At 37.6% G+C, this 24,839-nt stretch overlaps 1 protein-coding gene across 1 annotated transcript in view; it reads left to right on the forward strand.

Annotated features, from left to right (window-relative positions):
• The window catches only part of lrrfip1b (leucine rich repeat (in FLII) interacting protein 1b), a 46,169-nt gene that overhangs the window by 2,517 nt on the left and 18,813 nt on the right, over positions 1-24,839 (forward strand). Inside the window, exons 2-7 of the mRNA XM_067373590.1 lie at positions 17,731-17,817; positions 20,084-20,101; positions 20,309-20,356; positions 20,853-20,897; positions 23,165-23,215; positions 24,287-24,352. Coding sequence (XP_067229691.1) covers positions 17,731-17,817; positions 20,084-20,101; positions 20,309-20,356; positions 20,853-20,897; positions 23,165-23,215; positions 24,287-24,352 — 315 coding nt within the window. The remainder of the gene's footprint in view (positions 1-17,730; positions 17,818-20,083; positions 20,102-20,308; positions 20,357-20,852; positions 20,898-23,164; positions 23,216-24,286; positions 24,353-24,839) is intronic.

A 24,839-nucleotide genomic window follows, 5' to 3' on the forward strand; every position in this document is an offset into this window, starting at 1 on the left:
CATTGGATTTTTAACTAAAATATCTTAATTTATTATCCAAAGATTAACAGAGGTCTTACGGGTGTGAAACGGCATGAGGGTGAGTAATAAATGACAGAATTTTCATTTTTGGGTGAGCTAACCCTTTAACCCCCTGGAGCCAGATGGATTATATTTATGATGGATGGATGCATTTATTTTTGACTTCAAAACAGATCCCCCTGTTCACTACCATTATAAATCTTTGGAGAGCAAGGATATTTTTTAAATATATCTCCAATTGTGTTTTCTGAAAGAAGACAGTCATAAACACCTATGATGGCTTGAGGGTGAGTAAATGGGAGCATGGGGTAATTTTCATTTTTGGGTGAACTGTTCCTTTAATAGGCAAAATCTTTGGATGTATCAGGGACATTTAGTCCATAAAATTAGCTCCAGCTAAGGAATGGAAAATGTAATGATGGTTTGCATCATTTGCCCTCTGGTCCTTGTGTTCTTGTAAAACTCTGTACACACCCTCTATTAAACTCACAGGATGAATCACTCCTTGAATCCTCAAATGTTCTTCTTTCTCATTGAAACTGCACAATCAGCCATTGCCCAAACCAGGGAGAATTGAGTCAAATAGTTAAATCAATTAAAAATTTTGTCATTATTTTCACATCTTAATACAATTCAAAACCAAAATTGTCTTTTCTTCATCTGTTTAACACAAAAGGTGAATTGTTTTAACTGGCCGCTGTTTACAATATCCACAAAAATGTACCATAAAAGTATCATTAATGTTGTCATTGCAATTTGTGAACTATTTTCCATGAACAGGCTGAAATTTGTCACACTGACATCCGCCTTGCCCGTCCAATTCATGCACAGTTGGATTGATTATGCACTTGGATTTGTGCTTTCTGGAGCTAAAATGATTGAATAATCATGCACTTAGTCTGATCTTTTCAGTGATTCAGTTGATCCAGTTCACAAAAAATCAATATAATTTGTTCACTAGTCCACAGTCAGTGTAATTCAGGGGAAAACTGTGTGTTATATAAAATTATTTATTTTGTCTTCAATGTAAGAAAGAAAGTTTTACAGGTTTGAAAATAAGTTTTGGTGAACTTTGTATTTGACAGGAGAGGCACAGTCACATAGCAACATAATAGTCTGCATTAACACTGCAGGTCTTGATGCCCAATTCCGATTTGTTGACTATACCAGATTTTTTTTTTTGTTTTTTGACTAGCTTACATCTTACTTTAAAAGTGACCGATATCTGCATTTACACTATACACCTGGTGAAACAACTCAAGGTAGATGTACTGACCTGGAAAAGCTTAGGCCAAAAAGGAAGTAAAATGGCTGCTTATATGGCAGATGTATATCTGATTGATTTATTTCCACATGAATGAGGCCTGAAAGCAATCTGAGAATATCGGAATCCATGTGCTTTTTTCCTGCTTACACATTCGTGGGTCATATCCGATCTGAGCCACATGGGAAGAAAAAATCGAAATTGGGTAATTTGAACCATATAATGTAAATGCGATGTTAGACAGCTTTGTTTAGGCATGAGTTAGGCGTGCAGTCTGATATGGAGTCATTAGGACACTGGGCCAATCTGACAGCTATGTAGCACTTACAAGGTTCATCTGTAATAAGTATAATCAACATCTCTGCCAACTGAGCTGTTTTTATATAGCAGGCATTAGGGAACAGCAAGACTCTGTACAAGCTTGATCACATTTGTTTGCAGAAGTGTTGGATTTGGTGCTTCTTCCCGTGTTAGTGACATCACTAACCCTAAAATTTACATAAACCCCGCCCCTGTGAACACCAACAAAGGGTTTGAGGCCATGTTGGGCTGCTTTAGAGAAGAGGAAGAGTTGTTGTAGTAGAGTGTTGTTGTCATGCCGTCATTTTACGCTGGACTGCTTCACAAACGAGGGTCAATTCAACACAAAAGATGAACATGACGGCACATGCTAGTGGATGAGTTGAATCAACTCCACAGCAACTACATCAATTTATCCACTAACCATTCAGAAACGTCTAAAAGTTGTAACTTCTCCCTGAGTCTCTCCATCAGTGTTGACTCCGGTTTGAACAATGTAAGGCTGAACACTTTCCTCATTTTGTCTGCGTGAGATTCTCCAGCTTTGTTGTTGTTGAGCTGTTAAAGCTCCGCCCTCTTCTGGAAAGGGGCCAGGAGCAGCAGCTCATTTGCATTTAAAGGGACACACACAAAAATTGTGTGTTTTTGCTCACACCCAAATAGGAGCAAATTTGACAAGCTATAATAAATGATCTGTGGGGGATTTTGAGCTGAAACTTCACAGACACATTCTGGGGACAACAGAGACTTATATTACATCTTGTAAAAGGGGCATTATAGGTCCCCTTTAATTCAAGTCAAGTCAAGTCAAGTCAAATTTATTTATATAGCGCTTTTACAATTGGTAATTGTTTCAAAGCAGCTTTACATATTAGAAGCACAGAAAAAAAAAGGGAAGTGGTTAAAACTGTACAAACAAGCGTGGTAATATGTAACATATACAAGATGGATTCAATGTTTTTATTTAGCCTAAACAATGCTTGTTATATTGTCTGGATAGATTTTTGGCTTCTTCTGTCTCTGATCTTAAACTGCTCACATTACAGCCAGCATAAATGGCATGATCTAGGATTGGGGGCACGGCCTCATTCAGACTCAAATGTGATTTTTGTGCATATCTGATTGGAATCTGATCATATTTAACAAGTGTGAATTTGCAAATCACATCAGATCTGAACAGTTGTGGTTTGAAATCCTATTCAAATTGCATTTCTGGAAATCTGTTTCAGTCTAACCGCTCTAATTGGATTTCTTGTGGTTTATGTATGTCACTTTCTCAGTGAGGTCAGACATTGTTATAGGAAACATGCTGAAAGTCGCTGCAGAAACAAGGCTGTGTTGTTGCAAAGTGACGGTTAAACAGAAATAATGGTGACATTTTTTTGAGACCGGCGGAGATGACAGCTTGGAATAGAGCCACGCAAACCAGCCTCCTATGTTTCTGCCACTGCCTCTGAAGGCATAGTAGTCCCGCGCGGTGGTTGCATACTGTCATGTTGTAAATAAAACAAGATCTGTATTGCAAACTCCTCTACGTTGCTGTTGTTGTTTTTGGGGAATGCCTACCAAAGCAATGTCATTGCCATAAAAACCAATGTAGATGTTCTGGAAAACATAAGAGGTGCACAAGACACACAGATCAGATCTGAACAGTTGCGATACACAGTGTGGACAGTCAATAATTTAGATCAGATTCTATTTGGATACACAAAAAATTGAATTTGCATAGTGTGAACGTAGCCTGGGCTCATGGGATAGGGTTCCACCCATAAAAATTAGGCAATGACCGCAATAATAGCTTACGCCTCAATTGATCAAAACCTGCCGATGCAGAAACAAAACTTTTTTTCTGAAAAATTTGCTGTACAATTACCTCAATGTCAGTAAAGTTTTTATTGGCATTCCCCTCGAGACGTTAAATTATTGTTATTATTTTTAATTATGAGCCCCAATAAATGAATTCTGATGTTTCCTTTTGGTACTCATCTAGATCTAGCAGAATGGAGAGAAGTGCATGTGGTCGTTGAGAATCAAGTGGATGTTATTTGAACTCTATGACCGACCTCTTTCCAAGTGAAATATCTTTACTGCGTCTTAGTTGCACAGAAGCAGAAATCACATCTCATGATCCAAATTTAAAATCTACCTCAGTCACAGCATGTGGACTCCATTGGAACTTTGGACTCCATTCACATTCGACTCTTTTTCCACTTACTGCCTTACAGGAAGCAGAAAGCCTTTAAGGCTGTACATCTTAGGCTTCGTTCCAAATGGCGCTCTTGATATGTACTTATGGTCTTGCAGACCTGCCATGGCTCGTGTGCCTGTGAGACCGTAGAACATCCCATTGGATATTTTAGGGATCTCACGACCGCCCACTTTGCAGAGGCACTGATGCAGGCTCCAGAGAAACTTTACTGGATAGTTTATGTGAAATAACGTCATCGAAGTGTGGATTTTGAGGTAGACCACGTAGGTTTAGGATGGCATTTGGGACCTTGTGAAGGAGTTTGACTGTGATTAATGCAAAAAAGGTTGGGTTTTCAATTGTCTACATTGCAAGTAAATCACACACATTTCACTCTAGGTGACTAAATAATGTCTATCTTTAGACACTGGCTAATAAATTGTTAGACTTCACTTGCCAGTTAGAGGCTAAGAAGAAGTTTAGCATGTATATGTTTTCACTTGCATACACTTGAACACTCTGACTAAGCGTTTGAGATTTTGTCTCTCCTTGGCTTTACGGCACAGTGAGCGCACTATTCCTAGTGTATGAGAGCACTATTCCTATTCACAACGTATTTGACACATCGTAAACTCTTGGCTTGGCTGTGAGCGCTCTGTGTTTCTCTCTCACACACACAAACAGAGTACATACTAATGCACTACTACATAATATTCCTTTTTTTTTTTTCCTGTCAAAAAGACGCAAATATAATAATAACTAAGCAGAAGCACTGCCAGCTGGTTCCTTCGGTAGGGGGTGGGAATAATACGCAAGCAGCAATCTCATTGGCTTGCGCTCATCACGGTTTGATTTCAGCAAAACAGTTTGAGTGAATGCAGAGCACATTATTCATGAGCCCAGCAGCTTTTCAGACCTTTTATATCATAGTAGATACAATATAAACACAACCGTTGGGTTAAAATAAACCCAAGTTGGGTTAAAATAAACCCAAGTTGGGTTGAAAATGGATAAACCCAGCAATTGGGTTGTTTTAACTCAGCTGTTGGGTTAAATGTTTGCCAAACCTGCTGGGTAGTTTTATTAAACCCAACTATTGTTTAAAAATGACTATATGTCTGGCTTAAAATGAACCCAAAATAGGCTGGAAATCAAAAATCAGACACATAATTACTAGAGGCAACAATAATAATCAAAAAGTGAACATTTATTATTAAGCAATTTAATAAATGTTTATTGTTAAATAAAACTACCCAACACGTTTGGCAAATATTCAACCCAACCGCTGAGTTAAAACAACCCATTAGCTGGGTTTGTCCATTTTCAACCCAACTTAAGGGTTACTTCAGGATTTAGCATTAAGCTTTGTATTAGTAGAATACCACTAGTATTTTCGAATTAGCGTGCTTTCCCCCTACATATCAGCCTGAGATGAGAGATTTATGCATTTTTATTCTGTAAAAAAGCCTCCGATGACGCAAAAATCGTCATTTTGCGTCATCGGAGGCTTTTTTGGCCAGAGGCAGCCAGTAATAGCAGGTAGTTCCGCATTTTTTCACCACGCCCATACATATGCGCGTTTGAGGTTACTCACGGACATAGATCAAAGATTTTATCAAAAGTGGGTGTCAATTATATTTTTAAGCTTACAGTAATTAACTTTATTTTGTCTGCACTACATCAGTGGTTCATCTCGCAAATTTATCGGTCTCTGCAGTCATCTCAACCAATACAGCAACAGGCTTTTGTGGTAACGTTAGAATAAATAGATAAATAAACTCAGTTTTACAGAACAGAGGCTTTACTTTGATAACAGTCAACATATATGCAACGTATATGTAATTGTCTATCTAACGTTACTTACTGCCGCCTACAACACTACATATAGGCTACTGTGTTACCAGTCTAGTATCAGCGAGTCTTACCTCTGGGCGAATACGCTTAGTGCCAGATGTCCAGGCTGTTCGTCCTCTGGGAAAGTGAATATCGATGGTATCGCGGTGTCCTTCAGAATGGTTCTCTTCATTGCAAAGATATTTGGTTCGTAGTCCTCGTGCTTGAAATGGAGACTACATATTCTGCGTTTTTTTAGGTTTTCTATAATGGTGTCATCTCCAAACTTCGGGTGTTTGATGGCCCACAGCCACTGTTTACATCGCTCCAAATCTTTAATTTAATCGGAAAATGATGGAAACTTACTTGTCCTTTCCTGGTTTTTAGCACCATTTCGCTGTAAATGTATGAACTAACTCACAATTTATTTGTTTGAATTTTTCTGGTAATGCCGCCTGTAACCGATAGGCGTGGTTTGGGCGTGGCCTCGCAAGGGCAGCAAGTGCATTCTGGGAGTTGTTGTCTTTCATCCACATTAATCAAAAATACATATTCTGCCTTTTCTCAGTCTAGAAAGCTCCAAATTCAAAAATAATTTCACATTTCTACTACATAAATGACCAATTTTAAATACACATTTATGGAGAATTTGTTACAAGCCCAGGACAGACAGTGCCGGTTGTATAACAGGGGAACCGGCGAACATTCAACGAAACTTTAATATAAAATAAACAAACAAAACGAAAGTAATGCCGGCAGACCCTCGCGGACGTCTGCCGGCCACACAAACATAACAAAACATAAAATAAAGTCCAGGCCTGGTCCTCTCTCGTCCTTCACTGATGTCGCTCCTCCTTTTATGCCTCCGGAGCTCCTCCGTGAGAGACTCGAGGCCGGCACGCCTCGCAGGTGACGCTCATTATCACTCGCGTCACCGGCCTCGCGCCGTTCCCTCACGGCTCTCGCCCGCCCTGCTCGTCACAACATTCATCTTTCCAGGGGTGAAGTACCCCTTTAAGTTGTTTTTAACCCAGCATTTTTAAAGTGTATGTACAGGTATATGCTTGATTGACTGATGTTATGTTAAAGTTTCCGTTGTTATGCTTTCAAATTCTTTCACATGTGAATGTATCTTTGTAAAAAGCTGTGCCATTTTGTGAAGAGATGCACATTCCACATCATTCCTATATAAATTATTCATTCCAAATCATATGCATACATACATGCATGCATGCATAAATACAGTCTGGCAAATAAACCTAAAAAGAAAATGACCAGCCAATGGAGATTCTATTTTCAAAGTGTGCATAGATGGTTGGTTTGTGGAGGAAAAGGTGTGTTTTTTGGCTCATGAGGGAAAGAGAATTTAGCTGACCTAGTGATAGAAGAGTATTTAGCCCCTGCCTCACTGCAGCAACAGATTGGCCAGCCACCACCCACTGACCTGCATCCTTTAAGCCTCTCCACAACATCCCGTGTTAATCGCCCCTCTAGGAGCTCTACTACTGTGCATTATTTTGGCCACTTTTATTGAAACTCCTCAGACAATGAAAATGTATTCCCTTTCAGGGCTACTGATGACAGTTTCCAGTGTAAAGTGCCAGGAATGCAGAGGCAGTTATTCTGTTAGTCATGCAGGGTCATATATCAGCCTATTCTGCTCTCTGTGGTGCAGTGGAAGGTGATGTTGTAGGCCTTCGGGAGTGTGCGCGTTAGGGGGGTTGCAGTAAGCCTGCGATTAAGTTGCTGGGTAGACTGAGGTGAGGAGCAGACAGGAAGTGATGCGTTATGGGCCTGCATTGCGCTCTAAGAGCAGATTAGTCTGGAGTTACTCTCCATGACTGTCTAATCTCCTGCACTGTCACCTAGAAAACAAAAACAACTCGCTCTCAATAATTCTGTATTACATTTGCTCAGAATCAGCTTTACAACTGGGTCAATGACTGATTTTTTTTATCTTTTATCTTATTAAAGGGGACCTATAATACCCATTTTACACGATGTAAAATAAGTCTCTGGTGTCCCCAGAATGTGTCTGTGAAGTTTCAGCTCAAAATCCCCCACAGATCATTTATTATAGTTTGTCAAATTTCCCTCTATTTGGGTGTGAGCAAAAACACACCGTTTTTGTGTGTGTCCCTTTAAATGCAAATGAGGGCGGAGCTTTAACAGCTCAACAACAACAAAGCTGGAGAATCTCACGCAGACAAAATGAGGATTGTCAGTAACGGTGTTCAGCCTTACATTGTTCAAACCGGAGTCGACACTGATGGAGAGACTCAGGAAGAAGTTACAACTTTTAGACGTTTCTGAATGGTTAGTGGATAAATTGATGTAGTTGCTGTGGAGTTGATTCAACTCATCCACTAGCATGTGCCGTCATGTTCATCTTTTGTGTTGAATTGACCCTCGTTTGTGAAGCAGTCCGGCGTAAAATGTATGGTTAGAACACATGATACTTTTAGAGTCAATACATTTTCTTGAAATGTTTTTTCAAAAATGTTTATTAATCTGCACTGATTATTTTAATGATTCGCTTGTGCTTTCCTATAAATTTCAATCTGTATTGGTGAGTCACTCCAGTCCCAGTCCACGCAAACACACACATTTGTGATCTGAGTGAATTGTGAGTCAGCATACTTGATATTCAAATTAACCCCTCCGCAAGACTGCGGAGGAGGAGGAACGCTCTTGTTGTTTGTTCCATCAGTCCCTATGCAAAGTTCATTTTGCAGCCTTGCTCTGAGCCACATATGTTAAATATCGCTGTGAGGTGCAGGCTTGTTTGCTTTGGAGGCTAATACTCTGTGTGTTAATGGTCTCCAAAGACACCCAGCGTGAATGTGCTGGGCCTGAAACGGCCTACTTCTTTTCTGCCATGTTGACTGCTTATATAAAACTGACTAAATGTTTCCATGCTAGAAGTTCTCTACAATAGATCAAGAATATATTAAGGCTATGTGATTTTGTTGTTGGATTGTCTAATTGAAAGAGAGTCTGTTCTGAGCTGGTCTGCCCAGCAGCAGATTGTGAGGTAAAGTTAATTCACATGGGGCTGCCAAAGCATGAGTTTGATCTCAGATATTTAGGAGCTCCACTGCAGCAATTTGAATCAATTTTACCTCTCAACCTTCTTGGATCTCAGTAAATGGCTGGAAGAGATTTGCACATGCAAATATATGCACAAACAAGTAAACAGTCCCAAGCACATTTTATGCTAAGTACAGGCTCTACTTGTAAGTGCAAGTAGTTGAATCATTAATCTATGTAGATTAAACTCTTCTGGATACGGTGTTTGGATTATGATAGACATTTTGCTTCACACAGCAAAATATGATTAAGCAGCAATGTGTGAGTTGTAGAATCTGGGCTCCAGACTGCATAAATCATTTAGGAACAAATGAATGTTTAGTTACAGAATCACTGGATGAATGTAATGTTCACACACTACTGATCCTGATTGTACTTGTGCCAGATAAATATTGATGCTTTTTTCCCAGATAGGCAGAAATGAAGTGTTGTGTTAGATTTTTCATTTTGACTCATGGTTTAGTGAGGGAGTCAGTTATAAACTCAGTAACGGCTCTGAATGGTTCAACTGAATGAGTTTGGCCCTGTTTTTGGTTGATCAGATCACAAGTGGACGAGGGAGATACTCGTTTCCACCTGGTATGTTAATCCGTCTCTTTGGCCACTCTCAACCACTTCTCTCCTGATTTCTTCAAGGAGAGGGTCTATGGGTGGGTAAATATATGTTTTTTTTCAGATCTTTTGTTGAAACGGCTGTGTTTTCGACTACCTCTGGAAGTGGTTTTAAGTGGACAAGCTCAAACATTTTACAACCCCTTTACACCTGTATTTAGCGTCATCCACTTGTGATCTGATTGACCTAAATCTTAATACAGGTGTAATTCATCCCTCTTACTTAAGTTAGTTTCTCATTAAAAAAGAACCAGCTCTTAAGAATCACTTGTTCACTGAATGTTATTGTGCTGTTTGCTCACTTTAATGATACAATTGACCAATATATAGAAGTATATAAACTGAGATTTAGTGAAACTGCATGTGGAGTGTTTTCCTAACTGTCACTATCAGCAAATATATTTTTGCCTTTAACAGAGTGTCTATTTACACTAACTGCAAATAGCATCCCTTGTTGACAAATGCTATTTACACTAGCTCCACCCACCAATGTTTGGTTGGGCCACTCAAGTCTTAAAAAAGATGCAGAGAATTCAATGTCTTCAGTGGCGCAGCAGTAGCAAGTAAGGCTCGTAGACCTGGCTTTTAACATGATCGACGCAGGTTCGAATCCGCCTTTTGCTGAGCTCGCTTTTTTTTTTCAATAGAAAATGAAAAGAATGTTCTAAAAGTGGAAATAAACTGCGAACAAGTGTTTAATAATATTAAATGTGTGTATTGGGTAGGGTTAGGGGAAGGTTATTCTTCCAATAAGGCAGCATCTATTTAATAATTTTAATAAATATAATCATTTACAATCTATGATATTATTGCATCCTGTTAATATTCAAAAATCCTAACATAGTATCTGCCAATATATAAGTATAGATTGCATCTAATTACTATTTACTGTTATTGCAAAGAACTGATACTTTTGCATGGTGTAAATAGAATTTATCGCTATTTTCAACTAGTGTAAATAGCATATCGCTAAGAAAATATGCTATTTTCACTTAGTGTAAATAGAATATATTGCTATATTAACTTAAGCTGGGGACACACTTAACGGCTAGCTGAAACATTCTAAGACTGAACTGAACACACTATAAGATTTTAAATGCTGACTGTAAACACAGACTGAATGCAACTGGCTCTGACTCGGAGCATTTGGGCATGATAAGTCGTAAGTATCAAATTAGATTCATAATCGGCCTTACAATTGTTAAGTGTGTCCCCAGCTTTAGTGTAAATAGAATATATTGCTATTTTCATTAGTGTAAATAGCATCTATTGCTTTTGCACTTAGTGTAAATAGCTGCTGCCATATTTTAAATATGTAAGCAAGCCTATTTTTGTCACGTTTCTCAAGATCATTTATTCTGCCAAGAAATACAACATATTTTTTTCAGATTTTTTTGTAAATTGTTTAAAAGTTTTGGGTTTTTCAGATTTTTTTTTTTTCATGTTTACCAAGGCTGCATTCATTTAATTAAAAATACCGTAAAAAGTAATATCATTACAATTTAAAATAACAGCTTTATTTAGTTAGATTTATTAAGTCTGATGGCAAAGCTGAATTTTAAACAATCATTCAGCAGTCTTCAGTGTCATATGATCCTTCAGAAATCATTCTAATATGCTGATTTGCTGCACATTTCTTATTATTATCAATGCTGAAAACGAGGTCTGAAGAAGATGAAGATGGACGACAGGATTATAAAATATGAATGAGGTTTATTAAACAAAAGGCTAGAGAGTAACAGCTTGCATAAACACAAATAACAACCGACAACTAAAGAGTGAACAAGGAGGAACTTAAATACACAGTGATGATGAACTAAATGATGATAAGCTGTAATGACGAGTTAGTGTCCATGGAAACAGATGAGTTGCGGGAAACAAAGACAAAGAAATACTGAAGAAAGCAAACTGAACATAACTGTGACAGCTGCTTAATATTGTTGTGCAAATCTTTATACATTTTTTTTTTTTTTTAGGATTCTTTGATGAACAGAAAGTTCTTTACTGTCACTTAATGCATCCTTTCTTAATGAAAGTATTCATTTCCTTTTAAAAGGACAGAATCTTACTGACCCCAAACTTTTGAATGGTAGTGTACACAGCACTGAACTGTCCCTTTGCTCTTATGTGAGTTCGCTGAGTTGATCTCTTTCCTGGCTCTGAAAGAATCTAGTTCCTTATGGTTCCATAGGGAGGGCTGTAGGTCCTGACACAGCTGAGGAGGAAAGGAACATCTGTCAGATTCTGCCACGCTCATACTTGATCTAGGACAGGCACTGTGTCTTCCCCTCACAGAACCTCAAATCCCTCTAATAGCAGTGACTTTTAGTCTGTTTTTACAGAGCGGTGTTTAACGAAACCAGAAACTGAACATTAAAGCTCAAAATATAGCTCCCCCAGTAAGGGAATCCAACCAACGAAGAAAACGCAGCAGATTGCAGTGACTCTATTTCTTTCTTCTCTCTGGTAGAGTGTCTGCAAGAAGATTTAGTGCTTTAGAAATCATTCATGTATGACAGCTGAGACAATCAGTGAAGCTGGAGCCTTTCATAATTAAAGAAGCTTAATATTGCATTAGCAGTAATAATGTTATTTCACTACAATTTAGTTCTGCAATAACGCATGAAACCAACAAAAAACCCTGGTCTCAAGTGGAGAATGCACACAAGTCTGGTATGACTGATAAGGCACCAGTTTATCGCATACACATGTGTCTCAAGCTGAGTCACTGATCAAAGGGTTTTGACCTGTGGAGCCACTGGCATGTGCATGTGTTTAGACTGTAACTGTTCTTTGTTGGTGCAGTATTTCAGTAGACATTATGGCATGGAAACTTTTGGAATTACATTTCTCAAACTGTGGTTGGGACTCTTCTTGTTTCCATTAGAATCTTTAGCCTAATATTGTTGCTTGACTTACACTTGTTAACTAGCTGGGTTGTTCATTTTCTTTTACAAAATATACCCATGATAACCATTGTGTCCACCTGGATTATTAACATGACTACACTATGCTAAAACTGAGAATGCCCAAATAAATAAATAAAATGACAAAGATTCTGAAAGGTTATTCACAATATGGACATCGCATATTATTGCATGGCTCCCTTGAACTTGATTTTGTTTGGGCACAATCCAGCACTCTGATATTATTCACCATCATCCATGGCAACACTGTATGTCAGACCCCTCATCTAGGTAAAGGCCTTTTCACACTAGCAAAAATGTTTGGCACAAAAATTTAGTGCAAATTTTGCGTGGAATGTTTCTGTTCGGATAAATGCAAATAAACGGCGGGTGGTCTGAATGAGAATGGCGCTTATGGAAAAGCAGAGTGGTGCACAACTTTTCATTTCTGACACCTGCTTGTCATGGTGTTTAATAAATAAAGTACAGAGACAAGAGGAGTCAGTTTCTTTCTCTGCCATTCACTGTCTCTTTTGGAAATAGTATGTGAGACGAGTAATCTGTCTGAATCTCATAGTATTCATAAAACTGTAGGGTAATTAAGTACTCAGATTACCTATTACTTCGGGCGATATTCTAAAGTGCGCATCCTTTGGATACTTTACTATCCCATTGGGCCACAGGAGTGGATTTGTGAATGACCAGTTGTTGCATTGCTTCACTGAGTCATAGGTCACATGACAATGACAACATGCGGATGCAGTATATGGGTGAATCTTATTCATACTACACACTGTCACGCGTAGCTGTAGTAAAGTATCTCAGGAAGATGAACTGCACAAAAGGCATCTTTAATATAATCCACAGAAGAACACAGGAGAAGTTCAGGGGAAACAACCACGTTACATAGATGCCACAGAACTGAGTAAACTGAGGGCTTAAGTACACACAGAGTACAGAGTAACACAACATCTGGATAACTCAATCAATGACTATGGCAACTGATTAGGCATGGAGAGACTGTCACACAGAAAGCAATGAGGACTGAGCAAAACTCAAAAGTAAACTAGACAGTGGATAACCCTGACAATAGCTTCCTCCTTCTGGAAGGTGCGTCTTCGTGCTGCAAAAAAAGTACAAAGGAGGGAAGGTTGGAGAGGCTCTTGGAGGATGTGGAGCTGGAAAGGGGCAAAAAACAAAGAGAGATAATAGTCCCCGAAAGAGTTGATGACGGGAGAAGCGTAGGGTGCACAGACGGGGGGGACAAACCAGGGGGATGACTGCTCCACTCTATCCCCACGAACATACTCTAATGACGGATGTAACGTGCGGTTCACACTCCTTGACTGATTCAAACTCTGGGATAACTTCAGCCTCTGAGGTTTGCTCTATCTCAGATCTGGTTGCTGCTTCGATGCGGACACAGCTGGTCGCTGGCTGGTTCTGTTTCGCAGGCTGTATAAAGGGATCCTCAAAGCTAGTGCATCCAAAAGAAATGCTCCAAATATGGTCTTTGTTCTGGGAGGAGGTATAGATGGATTACAGTTGTATCAATGTTTATATATACTCGTTTTTAGAGGGTTCCGTGTTCTGTCACGCATCGCTGTAGTAAAGTATCTCACAAAGACAAATTGCACAAAAGGAGTCTTTAATATAATCCACAGAAGAACACAGGAGAAGTTCAGGGGAAACAATAACCACGTTACATAGACGCCATGGAACACAAAACTGAGTAAACTGAGGGCTTATGTACACACAGAGTACAGAGTAACACACCACCTGTAACTCAATCAATGAGGGGCAAAACAAAAGAGAAATAACAGTCCCCGGTGGAGCCGATAACGGGAGAAGCCACGGTGTAGACCTAGGGTGCACAGACGAAACCAGGGGGACAACTGAGGCAGAGACGATGAAAGAGGGAACCACCTGAAGAGCCAGGGTGACGCAGAAAGTCCGGAAGGCCAAGGTGGAGCTGCAGGTGGGTGCGACTGAGGCGAAGGCATGAACTTGACAGACCGGGGAAGAGACGGAGTGATTGAGGACAATGGCCAAACTGGAGTGAAGGTGGGGCCCGGCAAAGCCAGAGAGGCAGAGGATCGAGGCAAAGAAGTCCGGGGCAAAGCCAGAGAAATGATGGAACAAGGTAAGGTCAAAAGAATGAAGGAGCCCGGTGGAGCTTGAGGGATGACAGTCCACGGTGAAGCCAAGGGAGCATTGCGCCAAGGTGAAACTGCTGGGTCGCCGTGCTCGTAACAATAACAATTCTGCATATGACTGCAATTGCAGGTTTCAAACAGAGATGGCGACAAAGAGGAAAAATGCCAGACTGCAGCTTTAAACATACTCGTTTTTAGAGGGTTCCGTGTTCTGTCACGCATCGCTGTAGTAAAGTATCTCACAAAGACAAATTGCACGAAAGGAGTCTTTAATATAATCCACAGAAGCACACAGGAAAAGTTCAGGGGAAACAACAACCATGTTACATAGACAACACAGAACTGAGTAAACTGAGGGCTTAAGTTCACACAGAGATCGTTAACACAACACAAAACACCTGGATAACTCAATCAGCGACTATGACAACTGATTAGACAAGGAGAGACTATCACACAGAAAGCAATGAGGACTGAACAAAAGTAGACTAGACCGTGTATAATAAAACAAAACAAAAATGTCAATGGTTGGCCAGTTTTCTTCACAATGTGATGGAAAATAGATTAGAACATTTCTTAATAAAAAAAATTCACATTGATGGCATACAAATATTTATGTCAGTATGAGTAGACACATTAATCTCCGTCATACATTTGTCTTGGTGTGAACAGGCCTTAACTGAAACAGACACTCAACACACTGCGTACCCCTTCTTTCTTGTTTCGTACAAATAAAACTGGTGCCATTTTGTGTCTTTTCAGTATCGATTGTACTGAAAATTACCTCAGATGACTATATTACTGTAATATTGCAGTGTTTGTCTTGCTTGGCAGACTGTTTTGTGCATTGTAATGAACTTTTTTCCTTGGATTATGCTTTAAAATAATCTATAGGTAAAATTATACCATTTATATTTTAACCATTTTTCTGTCTTTTCCACATTTTCCATTGGTATGTCTCTGATATTCAGTAGCGTGTGAGAGTTGCTCTGCTGAGCAGTGTGAACTCCAGCTCCCTGCATGCTGTTGACAGGCCAGTGGACATGGTTGGCAGGATCTAGGCCAGAGGCTTGTCTAAAGCCCCTTATTCAATGAGTTGAGACTTGTTCAAACAAAAGAACCAGAGCTGCTTTCTAACAGTCTGTTTGTGTCGCCTGGCAAGCTTGTTATTCTGTCCACTCTGTCATAGATTTAGCCAGACTTCATACAGTGCATTAGCCTATATATGCTGTCTGTATGGATATATTGCTTGTACAACAGCTTATAAAATCAAAAATATATTTCATGCTACCTTAATAAGCAATATTGGGGTAAAACAAAAAGGTAGCATGGCGGAATTTACTAATTTGATTCAATAGAGACTGTTTTCACACAATGGTTTGATTGCTTTGGTCAAACTTCCCCATGCCATTATTGGTCTCTATTCCCATTGTGCTTTATACCTTATATAATGGACTGCACCAAAAGCTCTAATGTGAAAGCAGTTCAGTTTACATATGTAGGAGATATTAAACAGACAATTAAAGGCAGGATATATGCGATTTGTTCCATAAACATGTTTTGTTATGCTGGTTGAAATCTCTTCACATCCTGATAGCACTAACTAAGTTAAGTGGTCTAAATATATTCGTATGTATATATGTCTGTGAAAGGCATAGAATTGCATTCAGTCCGAATAATAGTTATTAAACAATAATATTTAAATTAACAACAATAGCCATTAGACGATAGGAAATAACACAAACAAACAAGCAAATCAGTCAAATGTACAAAATCAGCACTCTAGTACAGGATTCAAGTTAAATATAGCCTAAATATAAAGTTATGAAACTTAATTTTCCCCTTAACCCAAATCATTTATATCCCCCAAATGAATTATATCTCATGTTTAACCACTATCTTCAAAAGAGCCAGTGTTAAATTTTTGAAGGACTGGCTGAGATGAAGCTGTTCTCAGCGGGTACATGAGCGCTGAACGTCTGCTGCCTGCCTTGAGCTCACATCTGCTAAAGCGTCTAAACAAACTGTAAAAATAGGCTTTATGTTTACACATGAGTCACATATGTGAGGTCTAAATAACTATATATTAATCTAAAAAACTCCCTATATTCTGTGACACAACAACAGTAGTATTTGTAAAAAAATATTGAGGATTTGCTTGACCACCATTAAAGTCGCCACAAGCGTACTGATAAAAAATGGTGAAACGGTTCCAGTACTGAGGGAATATTGCATGGCTCCCAGCCAATCAGATTCAAGAACCAGAAAGAACTGTTGCATTTTATATACTGTATGTATGTATATATATATATCCAAATTTAATATTTTTTTTCCTTAAATAATGGCTTCTCCACGGGCCTTTTGTTTTCTAGACCAATAGGGAATTCCCCATTGACTTGCACTGATAAACATGGGTTGTGCCGACCACAATGTGTTCTCCACTGCAAATTATTGGCTGCCAAGAGCAGGATGCCATTGAAATTCAAGATACATTTATAAACCAGACACTGTAAAGAACACTTCATGACAATATTAGAAAATTGCAATGTTCAATTTGAAGCCTTTTTTGTTTGTTTTTGTACAATGAATTTGAAGTGTGAGGACCACAAAAAATGTATTTGTATGATGACAGATAGTAGTAAGTGTTCACAATGATGTACATCAGTTGGGTTGTTGAGCAGCAGTTTTTTTGTCCTCTGTTATGCTTTGGGTTTCACATGTTGACCGGAAATGGCAGCTTGGAGGCAGTGAGTGAGCTATTCCTTCCTGGCACGGCCTGTGTGTGTGTGTGTGTGTGTGTGTGTGTGCTTAACGGGTAACCTTAGTTCACAATCTTTGTTTGTGTTCACAGTTTACAATATTACAATCTATTCATGACTCTTTTTATGGTTATATAACAGTCGATTATATTTTTCCTTGACCATCATGCTGATTTTGTTGTTGTTCTAGTTAAAACATTTCTTTATAGGTAGAACAGTCATTTCTTATGGTTCTTAATCTTAGTTATGGTGCTGCTGATTGGTGCTCATTTCCACGGGACTTCCACCCCCTCACGTCAATGAAGTCAATGATGAGATTAAAACTATAATGGATTAATCACTGAAAGTCTGTGGATAGCTTAATTAGATTACATTCCAAAGACTCTCCTCAACTTCAATATTAGCTTTTGCTCTGCATAGAACTCAAGCAGAAAAGGTTTTTCTCTCATACAGATTGCCTTTCTCACTCACACTGACACTTGTAAATAGTCTTGACTTTCATTTGTATTGATTGAATATAAAAAAAAATGCTTCATGTGATTAGTATTTTTAGTATAGCAGTTCTGACTCTGAATCTCTCTCTCTCTCTCTGTCTTTCTTCCAGGCGGAGGCAAGACTGGCAGCTAAACGGGCAGCCCGGGCAGAAGCTCGAGAAATCCGTATGAAGGAATTGGAGAGGCAACAGAAAGAGGTCAGGGGATAATCTGTTTGGCAGACAGTTACAGGTCTTCTTAGGCTATAAGAAATAGCCTGTATTGTACGGTTCTATATAGAATATTTCTCACTGGCTTTATTTAAGCAAAATTATACAAGAAAGAGTGTAATTACTAAATTTTGATTTAGAAAATATATTGCGTCAGTAAATAATAGTAAATAATTGTCATAGAAAAATATTCAATATCTTGTGCAACTTTGTTGATATTCAGAATATTGAGTAACTTAATATTGAGTTACTTTTATGTTTTTGCTGATAAAAGTAAAAAAAAAAAAAAAAAAAAAAAATCCTAAGCAGAATCAGAATCGAATTGGAGCAGAAACACATAAACATTCTAAACCTTAACGTCTTAAAGTTGTGACACAGAGAAAATAATGTATAAATATTATTTTTTTCTTGTATAAAGGTTTTGCTTAGCATATAGACAAAAAAAGGTGGGATGCATATGATCATGTGATCTTTGCAGGTGTGTGTTTACCTTTGTCTGTAATAGTAAACTGAATATGTGATATGTATGTAGAGCAGAGTATGGCTTATGAGGTGAGTGTTATTACCTTTATTTAGTAATTGTTTTGTGATATTTTTGAGAGTATCATATTTCAGAATAGCTTCTTTGATCACATTTAGCGTAATAGTGAAAATATTTGGGGTTGTCATTTAGAGAGTGCAGTGCTGTTGTGTGTGTTTAAATATATATTGGACAGATTATACATTACTGTTTAAAAGGTTGGGGTCAGTAGTTTTTTTTAATTGAAGACAATCTCTTATAACCACCAAGAGTGCACTTATTTAATGAAAAATACAGTAGAATAGTAATATTTTTTATAAAAGTTGCCAGCATTTTTTGATCATTTTCACAAAAATTTCATGGCCTCCAGAATATTTTATCGTATGAATATCTGAACATGCAATATATCAAAAGAAAGAACAGAGTATCTGCTTAAAACAATAAACATTTTATTCTAGCTTCATGCATTCTTTTTTTTTTTTTTTTATCAACGTTAAACGTTTAATTAAATATCACCATTTTGAACAAAAAGCTGAGAAAATTACAATTTTTTCAACACCGTGCATAACCAATGCTTTAATGCTTATTTCTTCCTTTTTGTGAATGTTTTGATCGGGAGATTCTGTACTCTTACAGAAGATGCGTAACTGCGCCCCCTACCATATAACAGTGAAAATATAGATTGCTGGAAAATTCCATCAATGGCGAGGAAAGAGTTAAAGGATTAGTTCACTTTAAAATGAAAATTAGCCCAAGCTTTACTCACCCTCAAGCCATCCTACTGTATATGACTTTCTTCTTTCTGATGAACACAATGGGAGATGTGTTAATAAATATCCTGACGCATCCGAGCTTTATAATGGCAGTGAATGGGATCAATGAGTATGAAGCTCAAGAAAGTCTCCATCCACATCCATCCATCATAAATGGTTCTGGGGGATTAATAAAGGCTTTCTGAAGCAAAGTGATGCGTTTGTTTAAAAAAATATCCATATTTAACAAGTTATGAAGTAAAATATCTGAAAAATATCCATATTTAACAAGTTATGAAGTAAAATATCTGTAATTCATTCAACTTACGATGAAAGTGTAACGCCTATTGCTGTTCAAAATGCTTATGCTACACCCTACGCCTTCGGTATTCAACTTTGCAATGTCAGGTACACTTTCTTCGTAAGTTGAATAGGCGGTCTGGAGGTAGCTAGATATTTTACTTGTTAAATATGGATGTTTTTCTTACACAAATGCATCACTTTGCTTCAGAAGGGTGAGTAAAGCTTAGGGTAATTTTCATTTTAAAGTGGACTAATCCTTTAATGCACCTTTTATGAATAAAATTAATATAAATTGATTAAGAAATTAATAATCTTACTGACCCCAATCTTTTCAGTTTGTATGGTAGTGTATGTGTCCAATAAAAGTCCAGTCAGAAACCAAATTTTAACATAAAGTACCTCAGAAAATCAATTTTATGCTGTTACACATTAGCACAATTTCACCTTTTTCTTCAAAAATATTGCTTTATATCTCCATTGTAAAATACATCCGCCAGACCATTAAGGGTTCATTTGTTGGCTTTCTGAATCAGAATGATTTTTAAAAGTCTTTATACCAGCTCTATCCTGATTTATTAATAAATGATCCCTATAGTCTCCTTTAAGCTCTTTATATCTTTCTCTTCCTGTCTCACTTTCTTTCTTTCTCTTCATCCTGGTCTCCCTGCTGTTCAATTAGATATATCAAGCGCAAAAGGTAAGATATCTTTCAAACCGTGCTCACGTATTTGAAATACAAGCTGATGTATTTTGCATTGTTGTTTTATGAACATCAGGTTATAAAAATACAGCTAAAGCTTGAGGAAGACCAATCCCACACTCAAACCTGTTTTTAACATCCTCCTATCCTTTCATCATAACCCTTCCTCACTTGATCGTGTTGCTCTCCTCCTCTCTGCACCAGAAATACTATGGGCTGGACAGCAAATGGGGCCATATTGAACAGTGGATGGTATGACCTGTCATTATACCACACTGCTGCATGCAGTAGACACCAAAGATAGAATTCAAATTAGAAAATGCACACAGCGCAGGTCCTGAATGCATTAATCAAACCCTATCTATCACAGCGTATCCTTCAGAGAATGAAATTGTGATTGGTTGGTGTTGCATGTCTCTTAGGCAGTCTGTGTCTGATCCTCATTTCACAGGCTTTTCTGGAGCAGTGGGGGGCAGGATGCCCATCTGACATGTTAGGGCTTAGTAGAGATGGTCATAACATACAGCAGGATTATAGGGCGGTCGCGTGACCCACATCTTAAAGCACTCAACCCTCTCCTCCCACCCCTCCAGGCACCCTGTCTGAGCCCTGTAATAAACCGTGATATGACAGACAGCGTAATCTCTCAGTGCATGCTTTGTTCAGTTTTTGCGGTGTTTGATAATCATGTGACCTTTTGACCTAAAACTTCCTGCTTTCTGTCCTCTTTTCCTCCTCTGCTTTTCAGGAGGACAGCGAGCGGTATTCCCACCGCACTCGGAGACATACCTCGGTCTGTATCTCTCCGTCTGCTTTTTGTCCTTTTAGTCCCTCACTTTTGCCTGTGTTTCATCCTCTCCATCACTCTCTTCCTGTGTTTCATTTTTGCCTGTACTCTGCTGTTCATAACAGATGTCAGATGTACTTCACCCAGAAATGAAAATAAGTTAATCATCTTTATGATGTTAAAAAACTAAATTCCGTGCTAATTTCCATGTGGTTACAGTGAAGCTTTCAAACATCATAAAACTCCATAAAAGTGTCAGAATAATAGTCCATGTGACTTTTGTGCTAAATCTTTTAATATGAAAACTTTGTGTGAGAAACAGACAATGTAGGCAAACCCTGAAGTGCACACACACACACACACACACACACGCTTGTTTCTGCCACAGTAATTGCAACTTTTTATGTCCCAATTTTGACATTTTTCTTGCAATTGCGAGTTTATGAAGTCAGAATTGCAAGTTATAAACTTGGAATTACAAAGAAATAAAGTCAGAATTGAATGATATAAACACGCAATTGTGAGAAAGAAAAGTCAGAATTGTGAGAAATAATTTTGTGGGAAATGTTTTATCTTTATTTCTAAGAATTGTGACATATAAACTATACCAGTTGTGAGAAAAAAAAAAGAGAATTGTCAGATGAAGTAAAAATTATTATTTTTTATTTTTTTCATTCTGTGGCGGAAACATGCTTCCACGGTTTTTATATACAGCTAGTTATGAATAATACACTCTAAAAAATGCTGGGATGTTTCAACCCAAGTTTGGGTCAAAAATGGACAAACCCAACCATTGGGTTAAATTTTTAAATGCATTTTTTAACCCAACGGTTTGTCCATATTTGACCCAAATTTGGGTTAAAACAACCCAGCATTTTTTAGAGTGTAGAACCACAAAATATGTAGGTACACACACAAAATTTTAATTATAATTAAAGGGTTAGTTCTCCCAAAAATGAAAATTATGTCATTAATGACCATCAATCATCTTCGGAACACAGTTTAAGATATTTTAGATTTAGTCCGAGAGCTTTCTGTCCCTCCATTGAAAATGTATGCACGGTATACTGTCCATGTCCAGAAAGGTAATAAAAACATCATCAAAGTAGTCCATGTGACATCAGTGGGTTAGTTAGAAGTTTTTGAAGCATCGAAACTACATTTTGGTCCAAAAAAATTACAAAAACTACGACTTCATGCAGCATTGTATTCTCTTCCGGAATCCTTTCCATTGAATTGATTCCACTGAACTGATTCCATTGAATTGATTCCATTGAACTGATTCCATTGAACTGATTCCATTGAATCCTTTCAAATGCACTTTTATATCGCGGTGGTTGTTTTTGGCGATTAGGACATCCGCGACATGCACACTTACGCACCATTTTAAAAAATATAGCAATACCAAAATACAAACAATGTAGAATAGCTTGAATACAGCGTGCGTCTCCCTCAGACTGTAAACGAAGCTCTGGCGCACCAGATAACACGTCAGCAGCGTCTTACATCAGCAGCGTCACTGCAGAGTCGTGAACCACACTCCGGAGCAGAAGGGGGCGGTAATGCACCAATAAGCTGGATGCCAAACACCGTAAAACAGAAAAGAAGAAGAAGAAGCGGAGTCGTGAACGCGGAATCACAACAGACCCGGAAGAGAAGACAATGCTGAATAAAGTCGCAGTTTTTGTTATTTTTGGACCAAAATGTAATTTCGATGCTTCAAAATATCGTGGATGTCCTAATCGCCAAAAACAACCACGGCGACGTAAAAGTGCATTAACAACACCAACAGATGAAAGGATTCAATGGAATCAATTAAGTGGAATCAATTCAATGGAATCAATTCAGTGGAATCAATTAAATGGAAAGGATTCCGGAAGAGAATACGATGCTGAATAAAGTTGTATTTTTTTTAAATGTATTTTTGATGCTTTTGATGTTTGATGTTTTTATTACCTTTCTGGACATGGACAGTATACCGTACATACATTTTCAATGGAGGGACAGAAAGCTCTCGGACTAAATCTAAAATATCTTAAACTGTGTTCTGAAGATGAACGGAGGTCTTACGGGTTTGGAGCGACATGAGTGTGAGTCATCAATTACATAATTTTCATTTTTGGGTGAACTAACCCTTTAAGAAAAAATCACTGACAAAAAATGTTGTAAAGTATGCATCTAATTCTATCCTTTTTTGACCCACATCTTCTTTAGCAGTTTGCTATGGCAGTAAACTCACAGGCATGCCTGTTTTCTTTGTCTTCCTGTCTCAGATATCAGATGATGAGGAGCGGATGTCTGTTGGCAGTCGGGGCAGTTTGAGGGTTAGTATACCTGTGATTCTTCCTATAAAGCTTTCATTGGAATGATACAATTAAAAAACATTGGAGATTTTATTTGAAGTTTATTTTCTCTTAATTTTAATCTTCTGTCACTTAAATATTATAGATATTCAGGATTTACACTACCGGTCAAGGCTGCATTTATTAAGTAAAAAAAACAATAATATTGTGAAATATTATTAAAGTTTAATAACAGTTTTTATTTAAATAGATTTTAAAATGTAATTTATTTCTGTGATGGCAAAACTGAATTTTAAGCATCTATTAATTCAGTCTTTAGTGTCACATGACCAAGTCTAATTTGTTATTATTGGTGCTCAATCAATAATAATGTTATTATCAATGCTGAAAACAGTTTATTATGCTGCTTATTATTTTTGTTGAAGCCATGTTGCACTTTTTTCAGGATTATTTGATGAATGGAAAGTTCAAAAATTCAGTATTTATTTTAAACAGACATCTTTTGTAACATTCTGACATTTTGATCATTTTTTAATTCTTTCTTTCTTTCAATGAAAGATAACAATAAGAAAATTTTCTTGAGGACCAAAATCATCATATTAGAATGATTTCTGAAGGATCACTGAAGACTGGCGTAATGATGAAAATTGCCATGACAGGAATAAACACTACATAAACACACATTTTAAAATATATTAAAATAGAAAACAGTTATTTTAAATTGTAAAACATTACAAAATTGCAATTAACCTAATCTAAACTTTTGACCAGTAGTGTAAGAAAGCATCAGTGAAATGCAAAGAGAAACAATTTAAAATAGCTTGCTCAAATCACTGAAGTTATGTCAAATAAAAAAATCTAATCTCGTTATTTGAAGCTAATTTATTAAATGAGTAAGCATTGATGATACAGAATAATGAATCCAGAGTCTGTGCGGCTGCCGTTTGCACACAGATCCCTGTCACTGCTAATTCCCGCTTTCATTCATTCTTCATCACTTGTGCGACAGTCTGTCACCGCAGCTATTTTCATGTTTTTTTTTTTTATTTCTCATTCTCACGTTGTTCTTTTGTCCTCTTCTGCTTGCCGTAGGGTAACCACACAGATCTCTGCAGCAGCACCAGCAGTCTGCCTTCAGCCAGACTACAAAATGGACGGGTCTGTCCCTCTCACAATCCCTAACAATCCCTCTTTATTCCTTCCTTTAGAATTAGTTCTCTTCTTCATTGTTTTATCTTATAACCCTTTCTTCATTTAGCCTGCTCCTCTTTCCTCGGTCATCTCACAGGAATGCTTATTTTCTGTCAACTGTCAGTAGATCAGAACTGAAGGGTTCTGGTAGTGAAAATCACATTCAAAATAACCAAATAGACTTTTTGTGAAGAAAAAATATCAATGTGAGTGATTGTGTAGGCAACTGTAAAATCATAAGATCTGACATTTTAATTTCAACTTATTTAAAATTATTATTTTCATGATTTATCACATTTTTTTCTTTTGTCAAATCAACTTAGATAATTAATGTGATTCATATAACATAATATTTAGAGTTTCTCTTGATTAAATCAATCACCTTCGTTGTATTAACTCAAATCTTTAATTTCAATGAACTTAAAAGTTTGAGGCAAACAGGTAACTTATTTTT

The sequence above is a fragment of the Chanodichthys erythropterus genome, chromosome 21 (assembly GCF_024489055.1).
Source record: "Chanodichthys erythropterus isolate Z2021 chromosome 21, ASM2448905v1, whole genome shotgun sequence".
Taxonomy (NCBI): Eukaryota; Metazoa; Chordata; class Actinopteri; order Cypriniformes; family Xenocyprididae; genus Chanodichthys; species Chanodichthys erythropterus.